This window comes from Schistocerca gregaria, chromosome 3 (genome assembly GCF_023897955.1).
Source record: "Schistocerca gregaria isolate iqSchGreg1 chromosome 3, iqSchGreg1.2, whole genome shotgun sequence".
NCBI lineage: Eukaryota > Metazoa > Arthropoda > Insecta > Orthoptera > Acrididae > Schistocerca > Schistocerca gregaria.
This window is the reverse complement of record NC_064922.1, coordinates 388,730,485-388,746,167: the sequence shown is the minus strand read 5'-3', so window position 1 is coordinate 388,746,167 and position 15,683 is coordinate 388,730,485. Positions and strand designations below refer to the sequence as shown.

At 46.1% G+C, this 15,683-nt stretch overlaps 1 protein-coding gene across 1 annotated transcript in view; it reads right to left on the bottom strand.

The window, feature by feature from the left end:
* LOC126355191 (glycogen-binding subunit 76A) overlaps positions 1-15,683 on the bottom strand; it is a 283,614-nt gene that overhangs the window by 20,700 nt on the left and 247,231 nt on the right. Inside the window, exon 3 of the mRNA XM_050005418.1 lies at positions 7,548-7,765. Within this exon, the coding sequence (XP_049861375.1) occupies positions 7,548-7,765 (218 nt within the window). The remainder of the gene's footprint in view (positions 1-7,547; positions 7,766-15,683) is intronic.

Sequence of the window (15,683 nt, the reverse complement as noted above, 5' to 3'; positions counted from 1 at the left end):
AAAAGTACAATGTTAAAATAATGTACCAAAATAAAAAACTTTAAAGGAATGAAAGTACTACAATAAAACGGCGATGCGTCCTCTCTGTGGATAAACTAAAATGGTACAACTTGTAAAGTTACATTAGCGCTATCACTGGGATTACAGTACAAACAGGTGGAATAAAGCAGCATTACGATGCCGAAAGTTACGGAGCTAGCCAGTAGCGCACAAAAATGAACAAATGACTAAACTTGAATGAAATGTACGATGAAAAATTACAATAAAAATTGGGCATAAGCTGAAATCATGCAAATCGACGATTTCATTCCTTTATTTTACTTAATTGTTCATTTTTATGCACCACTAGCTAGCTTTCGACATTGTAATACTGCTTTATTCCAACTGTTTATATTGTAAGCCCGGAGATGGCGCTAATGTAACTTTACGAGTTGCAGGATTTTAGTTTGTGCCCAGAAAGGGCACACCGCCTTTCATTGTGGTACTCTATTCCTTTAAAGTCCTTTTTTTTATTTTGGTACACTATTTTAACATTATACTTTGCGCGTTGTATCGAATCGTAAATGGATCTTCTTCCATTAGTTTCTAATGTAAAAAAAAAAAGTAACATACTATCACGTGATGATAGTATGTACTCAGAGGAGCGTAGGGACGATGCAGGATACCCTTACCGCCGTACTTTTTTTTTTGCATCTTGTTCGTTGTTGATCGTTGTGTTTGGTCGTTGGGGACGTCACATGACATCCGTTTAAGTTCGTTGTTGATCCGTTCACTCAGTTTTTTATTACAGCTCTCTGACCGAACACGCTGAGCTACCGTACCGGCTATCCTAGCGGAGGTAGTTTGCCGTATTAGGCAAGGTCCTAGCGGAGGTGGTTTCCCATTGCCTTCCTCCGACTGTAATGGGGATGAGTGATGATGATGATGATGATGATGATGATGACAACACTACAACACCCAGTCATCTCGAGGCAGGAAAAATTCCTTACCCCGCCGAGGATCGAACCCGGGACCCCGTGTGCGGGAAGCGAGAACGCTACCGCAAAACCATGTGCTACTATCATGTATATGGTGTTATTGAAGTGTTACACTTTATATCTTGGCAAATGCGATATGCTTTCCATAGTTTAACCATTATTTGTGTTTACTGTTCAGCATATATTTTAAAGAAATATTTTTTAAAAAATTGTATAGCGTTGTTATTATTTAACTATTCACTGGCACCTCGATAGAGGTCACATTTTCTTCCTTTTCAACCACGTAAGCAACGGCTTCAGTTCATGTTGTACTCCCGTATGCTCCACAGTAACCAATATTGTTTATTACGTGACACTTTAGACTAATGTCACCTGTTGTTATGGGGCACGTAATGGTATCGTGCTGATGTTTACAGTTCCGCTACGTTGTCAACGGTGGTATATTTGTTCCTAATTCTCCTGTTTTGTAATTTTTTGGACTAAAGAGTGCTACGTAATACTTGAAATCTAGATCTGCTGCAATAAAACTACGGATTTGGTGATCGATTACTGTTCTTTTCTCCATTGTCTCGAATGCAATATGTCATTATTTGTGGATAGTCCGTCAGACTTAAGAGCAACTTTGTGCCCACTTGAGGAAATATCTGAGGAATATCACTGTTCCTAATATATGTGAATGACGAAGTGGATAGCGTCGGAAGCTCCAAGAGGATGTTCGCTGTTGTATACAGAGAACTCGTAACGCTAGAAAATTGTGGCGAAATGCAGGAAGATCTGCAATGGAACGATGCTTGGGGTAGGGATTGCCAGTTGATACCCTACATAAATAAATGTAACGAACTGTACGCATACAGATAGGAAGGCCCTCTATTGAAACTTCCTGACAGATTAAAACCGTGTGCCGGACCGAGACTCGAACTTGGGTCCTTTGTCTTTCGCTGTCAAGTGCTCTACCAACTGAGCTACCCAAGCAAGACTCACGATCCGTCCTCATAGCTTCAATTCTGCCAGTACCTCGCCTGAGTTCGAGTCTCGGTCCGGCACACAGTTTTAATCTGTCAGGAAGTTTCATATCAGCGCATACTCTGCTGCAGAGTGAAAATCTCATTCCAGGACCTCTAATGTTGGATAACACAATTGACGGCAGCTCACGTGAGGCTCGCGTGAAGCGGTAGCAACCGTACAATACCAAGCAGTGGAGGGTTAGAGAGAGATTTAGCGTGAAACGACTACATAATCCTAATAGGGTATTTGACCGTTTTCTGGAAAATCATCTTAAATGAGTAATTGTGTCATTTTATGCTCACAACATGCTTTTTTCCTCATGAATTTCAGTATTCTTTTATAAAAACGGAGATTTAATTCAAATATTTTGAAATCCCGCTAAAAAGCTCCATTTGGGTCATGTGATTTCTGTGACGTCACTGGCTAGCTCGTTGCTCCTGCTGTCGTAAATCTCATTCGCAGTGATGTCTCGTTTTGGAATTTACGTTCCGGAAAATCGGTTAAAAATGGTGTGTAGTACTAGGCTGTAGAAATACACTCCTGGAAATGGAAAAAAGAACACATTGACACCGGTGTGTCAGACCCACCATACTTGCTCCGGACACTGCGAGAGGGCTGTACAAGCAATGATCACACGCACGGCACAGCGGACACACCAGGAACCGCGGTGTTGGCCATTGAATGGCGCTAGCTGCACAGCATTTGTGCATCGCCGCCGTGAGTGTCAACCAGTTTGCCGTGGCATACGGAGCTCCATCGCAGTCTTTAACACTGGTAGCATGCCGCGACAGCATGGACGTGAACCGTATGTGCTGTTGACGGACTTTGAGCGAGTGCATATAGTGGGCATGCAGGAGGCCGGGTGGACGTACCGCCGAATTGCTCAACACGTGGGGAGTGAGGTCTCCACAGTACATCGATGTTGTCGCCAGTGGTCGGCGGAAGGTGCAAGTGCCCGTCGACCTGGGACCGGACCGCAGCAACGCACGGATGCACGCCAAGACTGTAGGATTCTACGCAGTGACGTAGGGGACCGCACCGCCACTTCCCAGCAAATTAGGGACACTGTTGCTCCTGGAGTATCGGCGAGGACCATTCGCAACCGTCTCCATGAAGCTGGGCTACGGTCCCGCACACCAATAGGCCGTCTTCCGCTCACGCCCCAACATAGTGCATCCCGCCTCCAATGGTGTCTCGACAGGCGTGAATGGAGGGACGAATGGAGACGTGTCGTCTTCAGCGATGAGAGTCGCTTCTGCCTTGGTGCCAATGATGGTCGTATGCGTGTTTGGCGCCGTGCAGGTGAGCGCCACAATCAGGACTGCATACAACCGAGGCACACAGGGCCAACACCCAGCATCATGGTGTGGGGAGCAATCTCTTACACTGGCTGTACACCTCTGGTGATCGTCGAGGGGACACTGAATAGTGCACGGTACATCCAAACCGTCATCGAACCCATCGATCTACCATTCCTAGACCGGCAAGGGAACTGGCTGTTCCAACAGGACAATGCACGTCCGCATGTATCCCGTGCCACCCAACGTGCTCTAGAAGGTGTAAGTCAACTACCCTGGCCAGCAAGATCTTCGGATCTGTCCCCCATTGAGCATGTTTGGGACTGGATGAAGCGTCGTCTCACGCTGTCTGCACGTCCGGCACGAACGCTGGTCCAACTGAGGCGCCAGGTGGAAATGGCATGGCAAGCCGTTCCACAGGACTACATCCAGCATCTCTACGATCGTCTCCATGGGAGAATAGCAGCCTGCATTGCTGCGAAAGGTGGATATACACTGTACTAGTGCCGACATTGTACATGCTCTGTTGCCTGTGTCTATGTGCCTGTGGTTCTGTCAGTGTGATCATGTGATGTATCTGACTACAAGAATGCGTCAATAAAGTTTCCCCTTCCTGGGACAATGAATTCACGGTGTTCTTATTTCAATTTCCAGCAGTGTACATCTGCAAAAACTTCTGAAAAATTGTTTTTGGGTGTTCCAAAGAACGAGAAGATGCATGAAATACCATTGTACCAATCATTAGTGGTACTTCCTGTTCCACTGACGTATGGAGCGAGGGAAGAATGATCGTTTAAATGCTCCTGTACTCCACGTTACAAGCCAAGACTGATAGAGGGAACAAAGAAGATTCAAAGAAGAACTGAGCATTACGTCATATTGGCTTAGTAAGAGCGAAAGCGTCACGGAGCTGTCCAGCCAATTATAGGGGCAGACGGAACAAGAGAGGCGTCATACAACACGAGGTAGTTTACTGTTAAATTTCAGAGTGCGTAGGTTCCCAGTATATCAATCAATATAATGCTTCCTCCTACGTACAATGAGGTAAAAAGATCACGGGGTATCTCCCAATATCATGTCGGACCTTCTTTTGTTCGGCGGAGTGCAGCAGCTCGACGTGGCATGGACTCACTTGCAGAAATATTGAGCCGTGCAGCCTCTATAGCCGTCCATGATTGCGAAAGTGCTGCCGGTGCATGATGTTTTGCACGAGCTGACCTCTCGATTGTGTCCCGTAAGTGTTCAACGGGATTCAAGTCGGCCCAGTGACATGGGGCACTATTATCCATAAAAATTCCATCGAAGTTTGGGAACAAAAATTCCACGTGAATGGCTGCAAATAGTCTCCAAGCATCAGAACATAACCATTTCAAGTCAACGATCAGTTCAGCTGGATCAGACGACCCGATCCATTCCATCTAAACATATCCCACACCATTATGGAGCCACCATCAGTTTCGACAGTGCCTTGTCCACAACTTGGGTCCCTAACTTCGAAGGGTCTACGTCAGGGTCTAATCCTACCACCAGCTGTTACCAACTAAAATCGGGACCCACCCGACAAGGCCACGATTTTTCAGTCATCTAGGGTCCAATCACTATGGCCACGAGCTCAAGAGAGCCGCTGCAGACGATGTCGTGCTGCTAGCAAACACACTTGCATCGGTCGTCTGCTGCCATAGCCCATTAACCCCAAATTTCGCCGCACTGCCCTAATGGATACGTTCGTCGTACGTGTCACATCAATCTCGCTCTCTCGCTCTCTCGCTCGCTCTCTCGCTCGCTCTCTCTCTCTCTCTCTCTCTCTCTCTCTCTCTCTCTCTCTCTCTCTCTCTCTCCCCTATCAATCCTGACTGGTAAGGGTCTGAGATGAACATAATAAGTGTTATTCGAACAAAAGCCTAGAAGCCTAGTAGGACACTTCTTTCGTGGATGAGTTACATTTCCTGAAGATTCATCCTATGAATCCATTTGGCTTCAACTGCATACGCAATATGCCACATTTATTTACATTCAGTGTTAACTGACCGTGTCTGCACCATAAATCAATGTTCTGTAGGTCATTTGCAAATCGAATGGTTCAAATGGCTCTGAGCACTATGGGGCTTAACATCTGAGGCCATCAGTCCCCTAGAACTTAGAACTACTTAAACCTAACTAACCTAAGTACATCACACACATCCATGCCCGAGGCAGGATTCGAACTTGCTACCGTAATGGTCGCGCGGTTCCAGACTGAAGTGCCTAGAACCGCTCGGTCACAACGGCCGGCCATTTGCAAATCGATAGTGTCTTCTGGTGTTGCTATTTTCTTATAGATATCCCATATTACCTGAGAAATTAATGAGCTTCCTACTCTTTCTATTAGATAATTTACACTAAAGCGCCAAATAAATTGGTGTAAGCAAGCATATTCAAATACAGGGATATGTAAAGAGAATACGACGCTCGACAACGCCTATATAAGACAACAGGTGTCTAGCGCAGTTGTTAGATCGGTCACTGCTGTTACAATGGCACGTTGTCGAGATTTAAGTGAGTGGTGGTGTATTCGGCGCACGAGCGATGGGACACAGCTCTCCGACGTATCGATGAAGTGCGGATTTTCCCGTACCACCATTTCACGAGTGTACCGTGAATATCAGGAATCCGGTAAAACATCAAATCTCCGACATCGTTGCGGCCGGTAAAAGATCCTGCAAGAACGGGACCAACGACGACTGAAGAGAATCATTCAACGTGACAGAAATGCAATCCTTCCAAAGATCGCTGCATATTTCAGGGCTGGGCCATCAGCAAGTGTCATTGTGGGAACCGTTCAACGAAACATCATTAATATCGGCTTTAGGAGCCGAAGGCCCAGTCTTGTACCCTTGACTGCAGGACTCAAAGCTTTACGCCTCGTCTGCGCCCGTCAGTATCGACGTTGGACTGTTGATGACTGGAAACATGTTGCCTGGTCGGACGAGCCTCGTTTCAAATTGTATAGAGAGGATGGACATGTACGGGTATGGAGACATCCTCACGAATCCATGGCCGTTGTAGGTCAGCACGGAACTGTTCAAGCTGGTGGAGGCTCTGTAATGGTGTGCGGCGTGTGCAGTTGGAGTGATATGGGACCCCTGATACGTTTAGAGACGATTTCGACAGGTAACACGTACGTAAGCATCCTATCTGATCACCTGCATCTATTCAAGTCCATTACGCAGTCCCACGGACTGAGGCAATTCCAGTAGCGGAATCAGACGCCCCACGCGTACAGAATTGCTACAGAGTGACTCCAGGAACACTCTTCTGAGTTTAAACACTCCCGCTGGCCACCAAACTCCCCAGGCATGAATATTATTGAACACATCTAGGATGCCTTGCAACTTTTTGTTCAGAAAAGATCTCCAGCAGCTCGTACTCTTACAGATTCATGGGCAGCCCAGCAGGATTTATGGTGTCAGTTCCCTCCGGCACTACTTCAGACATTAGTCGAGTCCACGGCACGTCATCTTGAGGCTCTTCTGCGTGCTCGGGAGGGGGAGGGGGGGGAATGGGGGGAGGGGGGGGGGGCTACACGATATGAGGCTAGTAAACCAGTTTCTTTGGCTCTGCAGTGTATACGACCATACTGTCAAACGAAGTAGCCCTAAACATTAACTCTCTATTACGCTGTGTGTCTGTCTATGTTTTTCAGTACACAAATCGCCTTTTACTTTATGATCAATGTAATTAGACTGTTTTGATACTTTTGCAACCCTTTACATATTTCGACTTGCATCCGTGTCTTAAACAAGTGTTGAAATTCTCTGTTAGTAGTAAACTAAAAACATGGGACGTAAGTATGATATAGAAGTTTCGATCATAGCGCTAAATGTAAACAAACAGCTTTATATTGCACTCAAGTGATAATTTTGACTCTCTCCCTCCGTCCCCCCCCCCCTCTCTCTCTCTCTCTCTCTCTCTCTCTCTCTCTCTCTCTCTCTCTCTCTTTCTTTGCATGCGCGTAAAACAGCAACTTTTCCTAATTACAAGTTCAACTGCTCATTAGTGCAGAGTCCCAAACTGTAAGGATGTAGTTGTACGGAGCATTTAGTAATATTCCAGTCACTGCTTTAGATTTTGTTGTCAATGGAGGGTAAAGGGAGAAGTTAAGATATGTATGATGTGTTATCACACGCTGCTCGCAACTATAGCAACTGTTTTTTCGGGTGTGGTCTTCAGTGAAGAGCGAATTGTGAAGAACGCATGGGGGCCAGCTGGCTTGTTAGGCAGGTAGTACCTGCTATCGTCGCTGGCGCTGGCGTGTCCCGGCAGCTGGACGTGCACGGCGCTGGAGGAGCTGCTGGAGAGGCCGGACAGCGTGCCCGTGTCCGAAGTCGACGTCGAGGTGGACTCCGAGCCGGAGGAGGCGGCGCGGCCGTTGTACGCCGCGTACGCCTCATCCTCGCCGGCGCTGCTGCAGTTGCTCGTGCTCGACTCGGGGTCGAAGAACAGCACCTGCAAACAGCACGCCGCAGCTGTCCGTGTTGTTCTCCTCTCTACTGCCACATCACGCCCTACAACGCTTGTTTGCTCGACCAACACTGTACTTGGGGCGTTCAATAAGTAGTGAAACACTTTGTTCTTCGAAAGCACGTTGGTTTTATGCAGAATAGTAATACATCAACTTATTCCCTACTCTTTTGGACACGTAACCCAATTTTTCAACGTAATATCAGTTCAGTGCGATGGTCTTACCCCACCTTACTTGGACGGCCTATAAACCCGCAGGGTACCTCTCTATTACTCGACATCAGAGCCAACGTTTTGCTGCATCATACACATACAGCTTCCCACAGAGTCCATCCTTCATTGGGTCAGAAGAGATGGAAGTCGGAATGTACGAATTCAGGGCTGTGGGGGTGTACAAGAAAGAACAGTCCAATGAAGTTTTGTGGACGGAGCCAACAGAGACGTCCAGTTGAGCAGCTAGGTGTCTGACTGTGATCCTTCGATCAGCTCGAATCAGTGCGTCCGCACGTTCCAACACTGTAGGAGTCACAGATGTTTGCGACCGGCTGACACCCGAGGGATCGGACAGCTTCGCGCGACCTTGTTACGATCATCTACACCTACATCCATACTCCGCAACCCATCTGACAGTGTGTGGCGGAGAGTACTTTGAGTACCTCTATCGGTTCTCCCTTCTATTCCAGTCTCTTATTGTTCGTGGAAAGAGAGGTTGTCGGTATGCTAATGTATGAGCTCTATTCTCTCTGATTTTATCCTCATGGTCTCTTCGCGAGATATACGTAGGAGGGAGCAATATACTGCTTGACTCCTCGGTGGAGGTACGTTTTAGAAACTTCAATTAAAGCCCGTACCGAGCTACTGAGCGTCTCTCTTGCAGAGTCTTCCACTGGAGTTTATCTATCATCTCCTAACGTTTTCGCGATTGCTAAACGATCCTTAACGAAGCGCGCTGCTCTCCGTCGGATCTTATCTCTCTCTTCTGTCAACCCTATCTGGTACGGATCCCACACCGGTGAGAAGTATTCAAGCAGTGGGCGAACAAAAGTACTGTAACCTACTTCCTTTGTTTTCGGACTGCATTTCCTTAGGATTCTTCCATAGAATCTCAGTCTGGCATCTGCTTTACAGGCGATTGACTTTATATGGTCATTCCATTTTAAATGAATCCTAATGCCCATTCCCAGATAATTTATGAAATTAACTGCTTTCAGTTGCGCACCTGCTACACTGTAGCTAAATGATAAATGATCTTCCTTTCTGTGTATTCGCAGCACATTATACTTGTCTACATTGAGATTCAATTGCCATTCCCTGCACCACGCGTCAATTCGTTGCAGATCCTCCTGCATTTCAGTACAATTTTCCATTGTTACAACCTCTCGATATACTACAGCATCATCCGCAAAAAGCCTCAGTGAAATTCCGATGTTATCCACAAGGTCATTTATGTATATTGTGGATAGCAAACGGTTCTACGACACTCCCCTGAGGCACACCTGAAATCATTCTTACTTCGGAAGACTTCTCTCCATTGAGAATGACATGGTGCGTTCTGTTTTCTAGGAACTCTTCAATCCAATCACACAATTGGTCTGATAGTCCATATGCTTTGTTCATTAAACGACTGTGGGGAACTGTATCAAACGCCTTGCGGAAGTCAAGAAACACGGCATCTACCTGGGAACCCTTGTCTATCGCCCTCTGAGTCTCGTGGACGAATAGCGCGAGCTGGGATTCACACGATCGTCTTTTTCGAAACTCATGCTGATTCCTACAGAGTAGTTTTATAGTCTCCAGAAAAGTCATTATACTCGAACATAATACGTGCTCCAAAATTCAACAACTGATCGACGTTAGAGATATAGATCTATAGTTTTGCACATCTGTCCGACGTCCCTTCTTGAAAACGAGGATCACCTGTGCCCTTTTCCAATCTTTTGGAACGCTACGCTCTTGCAGAGACCTACGGTACACCGCTGCAAGAAGGGGGCTAGTTCCTTCGCGTACTCTGTGTAAAATCGAACTGGTGTCCCATCAGATGCAGCGGCCTCTCCTCTTTTGAGTGACTTTGTTTTTCTATCTCCCTGTCATCTATCATGTCAGACTCCTCGCCCAACGGCTCACTGACTTCATTGCGACGTCTCCGTAGACATTCTGCAAGCACCTACGAATATTTGCGATGCTCTGGTTTTCCGCCAAAAGAAACTCAATGACAGATTTCTCATTGGAACGTTACAGACCCCACTTTGGAGGCTACGCATAGCGCCGCCACCTATCGGAACTTCATGAAACTATAGGTGCTGAAGGTGGGACAATTTCATGATGTTCCACTACAAATTTCGCCCTTTTCAATCGACAGTGGCCGAGAAAAAAAAGTATGTTGTTTTACTTATTGAGTGCCATTCGTATTTAACATTACTGCCCAGACATAAAAGAAACGGGAACGAGAGCGAACTAAGCTAGGGACAGAAAAAAAGTAAATCGAACTTCACGTTCTGCCCGCGAAACTGACATATTATTTAAGTAGAATTCTGAAGAAAGTCGGAAATGTAATGGATGCTGACTAATAGGATACCCGTCTCCGTGGCAGAGGTCCCTAACGCAGTCCAGTGCAGCGATGCTCGAATCTGAGGTACGCAAGTTCGAATCCTATTGGTGTACAAAATTTTCGCTGTCAGTTTCGGACGAGAAAGAGGTGATGGCTTAAGGTTCTTTACCACTAGTGTCTGCTCCAGTGCGCTAAACTCAGTTCCAAACCTCTCAGCAGTGTCTCTGGAAGTTAAGTGCAGGCGACAATGTCTATGGTTGATCCGTGCATCAGGTGGGGTCTTTACGTTCGGCTGCCCTCGTGGTGCTCTAAGAGAGGAGGAAGCTACATGGCGACACCGAGATCCACCCTCCCCTTCTATCATCATCATCATCATCATCATCATCATCATCATCATCATCATATGCAAACATCACACCACACAATAGGCTACACGCATACATTACATCCACTTTTCTTTGGTCATCACTATTCTGACTGGTTTGATGCTGCCCGCCACGGATTCCTCTCCTGGGCCACCCTTTTCACCCCAGCGTAGCACTTGCAACCTACATCCTCAATTGTTTGGTGGATATATTCCAGTCTCTGTCTTCCTTTACGATTTTTGCTCTCTAGAGTACCATGCAAGCTTTTCCCTGATAGGTGACCTATAATCGTGTCCTTTTTTTCAGTGATTTCCACATATTCCTTTTCTCGCCGATTCTGCGGAGAAACTCCTCATTGCATACTTTATCAGTTCACCTCACTTTCGACACTCTTCTGCAGCACCACATCTCAGATGCTTCGCTTCTCTTCTTTTCCGGTTTTCCCACAGTCCATGTTTCGCTACCATACATTGCTGTGCTCAAAACACATTCTCAGAAATTTTTTCCTTAAACTAAGGCCTTCTCTTGGCCAGGAATGCCCTTTTTGCCAGTGCTAGTCTGTATTTTATGTAGCCCTTCCTCCGTCCATCATTGGTTATTTTGCTGCCAAGGTAGCAGAATTCCTCAACTTCATCTACTTCATGATCACAACTTTTGGTGTTCAGTTTCTCGGTGTTCTCATTTCTGCTACTTCTCTTTACTTTCGTCTTCCTTCGATGTACTCTCAACCCACAGTCTGTACTCAAGGTGCGTTTACACCAGTGCGCCTTGCACCTAGTCACAGTGCTGCTGTAGCTTGGCCCACGCGGAAATAGAAGCACCCAGTGTGAAAGCAGGTGTGAATGAAATCATTCGCACGCACATGTTGAGGAAGAGACATGCACCCTACATGCATGGCGATTAGGCGCAAGGCGCACAGGTGTAAACGCACCTTTAGAGTGTTCATTCCATTCAGCAGATCTTGTAATTCTTCTCCACTTACACAGAGGATAGCAATGTCATCAGCGAATCTTATCATTGATATCCTTTAATATCATTTCACCTTCATTTGAATTCCACCCTTGAACCCTTCTTTTAGATACGTGATTGCTTCTTCGAGGTACAGATTGAACAATAGAACCGAAAGACTACATCCCTGTCCTGCACCCATTTTATTGGGGCATTTCGGCCTTGGTCTTCCACTCCTATTGTTCCGTCTTCGTTCTCGTTCATATTGTATATTACCTATCTTTCCCTACAGTTTAGCCCTATTTTTCCCAGAATTTCGAACACCTTGCACCATTCGACATCATCGAACGCTTTGGCTAGGTTGAGAAATCCTATGAACATGTCTAAATTTGTCTTTAGTCTTTTTTCCAATATCAACCCCAATGTCAGAACAGCATCTTTGGTGCATTTACCTTTCCTAAAGCCAAACTGATCGTCATCTAACACATACTCAATTTCGTTTTCCGTTCTACTGTATATTTTTCTTGTCAGCAAATTGGATGCATGAGCTGTTAAGCTAACGACTGTGCGATAATTCTTGCACTTTTCAGCTCTTGCAGCTTCTTTTCGGTATATCACCAAACTTAATAGCCATTTTGTTGCCACTTCCCACAACGATTTTAGTAATCCTAATGGAATGTTATCTATTCCTTGTCCCTTTTTTTGATTTTAAGTCCTCCAAAGCTCTTTTAAATTCTGATTCTAATACTGGATCCCTATCTTCTCTATACAGACTCCTGTTTTTTCTTCTCTCATGTCATCAGACAGGTCTTCCCCTTTTAGAGGCTAGAGGCCTTCAATGTACTCTTTACACCTATCTGCTGTCTCCTCTGCATTTAACAGTGGAATTTCCATTGCAATCTTAATGTTACCACACTTTAATCTCACCGAAGAACGTTTTGACTTTTACATATGTTGTGACAGACTTTCCGACAATCATATCTTCTTCGATTTCTTCACATTTTTCATGCAGCCATGTTGCCTTAGCTCCTCTGCGATTGCGATTTATTTCGTTCCTAAGTGACTTGTATTTCTGTATTCTTGAATTTCCGTGAACATTTTTGTACTTCCTTCTTCTGTTACTATTGGTTTCTTCGCAGTTACGTCCTTTGTACCGACGTTTTTCTTTCCAACTTCTGTGACTGCCTTTTTAGAGATGTCCGTTTCTCTTCAACTGAATTGCCTACTTAATTATTTATTATAGCAGAATCTATAGCAGTCCCACTTCTTTGGGCTTTCGGCTACTGTTGATACTACCATATAGTCATCCACAAATGTACATGCCACACAACTGACTTATCTCTTAGACTTCAGCCTATTCTTCATCACCACTAAATTGTGATCTGAGTCTATATCTGCTACTGGGTACACCTTACAATCTAGTATCTGATTTTGGAATATCTGTCTGACCATGATGTAATCTAACTGCAATCTTGTCATATCTCTCGGTCTTTTCCAAGTATATCACCTCCTCCTGTGATTCTTGAACAGATTCTTCGCTATTACTAGCTGAAATTTATTGCAGAATTGAATTAGTCTTTCTTCTCTTTGATTACAAGTATCAAGCCCATATTCTCCTGTCAGCCTTTCTTCTACTCCTTCCCCTACAAACACATTCCTGTCCCTTACGACTATTACATTTTAATCTTCCTTTACGTATTGAATTACCCTTTCAATATCCTCATATACTTTATCTCTTTATCTTCAGCTTCCGACGTTAATTGTACAGATGTACTATAAGTATCGTTTTTGGTTTGCTGTCTATTCTTATGAGAAGTACCCAAACACCGAATTGTTCACAGTAACTTGCTCTCCACCCATATACTACTCCTGTTATACCATTTTCTGCTGCTGTTGATATTACCCTATAGTCGTCCACAAATGTACACGTGACACAACAGTCACATATCCGCAGGGAAAGAGCCAATATGCTCTGAGTAAGAACACTTATTTCCTCTAGGCGGCTGAACACATTCCGTGGAACGTCCGAGCCAACAATGCCATCGGACATTTACATTTTTAATCAGTAGAAAATGTTGTTGTTGTTGTTGTTGTTGTGGTCTTCAGTCCTGAAACTGGTTTGATGCAGCTCTCCATGCTACTCTATCCTGTGCAAGCTGCTTCATCTCCCAGTACCTACTGCAACCTACATCCTTCTGAATCTGCTTAGTGTAGTCATCTCTTGGTCTCCCTCTATGATTTTTACCCTCCACGCTGCCCTCCAATACTAAATTGGTGATCCCTTGATGCCTCAGAACATGTCCTACCAACCGATCCCTTCTTCTGGTCAAGTTGTGCCACAAACTTCTCTTCTCCCCAATCCGATTCAATACCTCCTCATTAGTTATGTGATCTACCCATCTAATCTTCAGCATTCTTCTGTAGCACCACATTTCGAAAGCTTCTATTCTCTTCTTGTCCAGACTATTTATCGTCCATGATTCAATTCCATACATGGCTACACTCCATACAAATACTTTCAGAAATCACTTCCTGGCACTTAAATCTATACTCGATGTTAACAAACTACTATTCTTCAGAAACGCTTTCCTTGCCATTGCCAGTCTACATTTTATATCCTCTCTACTTCGACCATCATCAGTTACACTCCTGGAAATGGAAAAAAGAACACATTGACACCGGTGTGTCAGACCCACCATACTTGCTCCGGACACTGCGAGAGGGCTGTACAAGCAATGATCACACGCACGGTACAGCGGACACACCAGGAACCGCGGTGTTGGCCGTCGAATGGCGCAGCATTTGTGCACCGCCGCCGTCAGTGTCAGCCAGTTTGCCGTGGCATACGGAGCTCCATCGCAGTCTTTAACACTGGTAGCATGCCGCGACAGCGCGGACGTGAACCGTATGTGCAGTTGACGGACTTTGAGCGAGGCCGGGTGGACGTACCGCCGAATTGCTCAACACGTGGGGGCGTGAGGTCTCCACAGTACATCGATGTTGTCGCCAGTAGTCGGCGGAAGGTGCACGTGCCCGTCGACCTGGGACCGGACCGCAGCGACGCACGGATGCACGCCAAGACCGTAGGATCCTACGCAGTGCCGTAGGGGACCGCACCGCCACTTCCCAGCAAATTAGGGACACTGTTGCTCCTGGGGTGTCGGCGAGGACCATTCGCAACTGTCTCCATGAAGCTGGGCTACGGTCCCGCACACAGTTAGGCCGTCTTCCGCTCACGCCCCAACATCGTGCAGCCCGCCTCCAGTGGTGTTGCGACAGGCATGAATGGAGGGACGAATGGAGACGTGTCGCCTTCAGTGATGAGAGGCGCTTCTGCCTTGGTGCCAATGATGGTCGTATGCGTGTTTGGCGCCGTGCAGGTGAGCGCCACAATCAGGACTGCATACGACCGAGGCACACAGGGCCAACACTCGGCATCATGGTGTGGGGAGCGATCTCCTACAATGGCCGTACACCTCTGGTGATCGTCGAGGGGACACTGAATAGTGCACGGTACATCCAAACCGTCATCGAACCCATCGTTCTACCATTCCTAGATCGGCAAGAGAACTTGCTGTTCCAACAGGACAATGCACGTTCGCATGTATCCCGTGCCATCCAACGTGCTCTAGAAGGTGTAAGTCAACTACCCTGGCCAGCAAGATCTCCGGATCTGTCCCCCACTGAGCATGTTTGGGACTGGATGAAGCGTCGTCTCACGCGGTCTGCACGTCCAGCACGAACGCTGGTCCAACTGAGGCGTCAGGTGGAAATAGCATGGCAAGCCGTTCCACAGGACTACATCCAGCATCTCTACGATCGTCTCCATGGGAGAATAGCAGCCTGCATTGCTGCGAAAGGTGGATATACACTGTACTAGTGCAGACATGGTGCATGCTCTGTTGCCTGTGTCTATGTGCCTGTGGTTCTGTCAGTGTGATCATGTGATGTATCTGACCCCAGGAAAGTGTCAATAAAGTTTCCCCTTCCTGGGACAATGAATTCACGGTGTTCTTATTTCAATTTCCAGAAGTGTATTTTG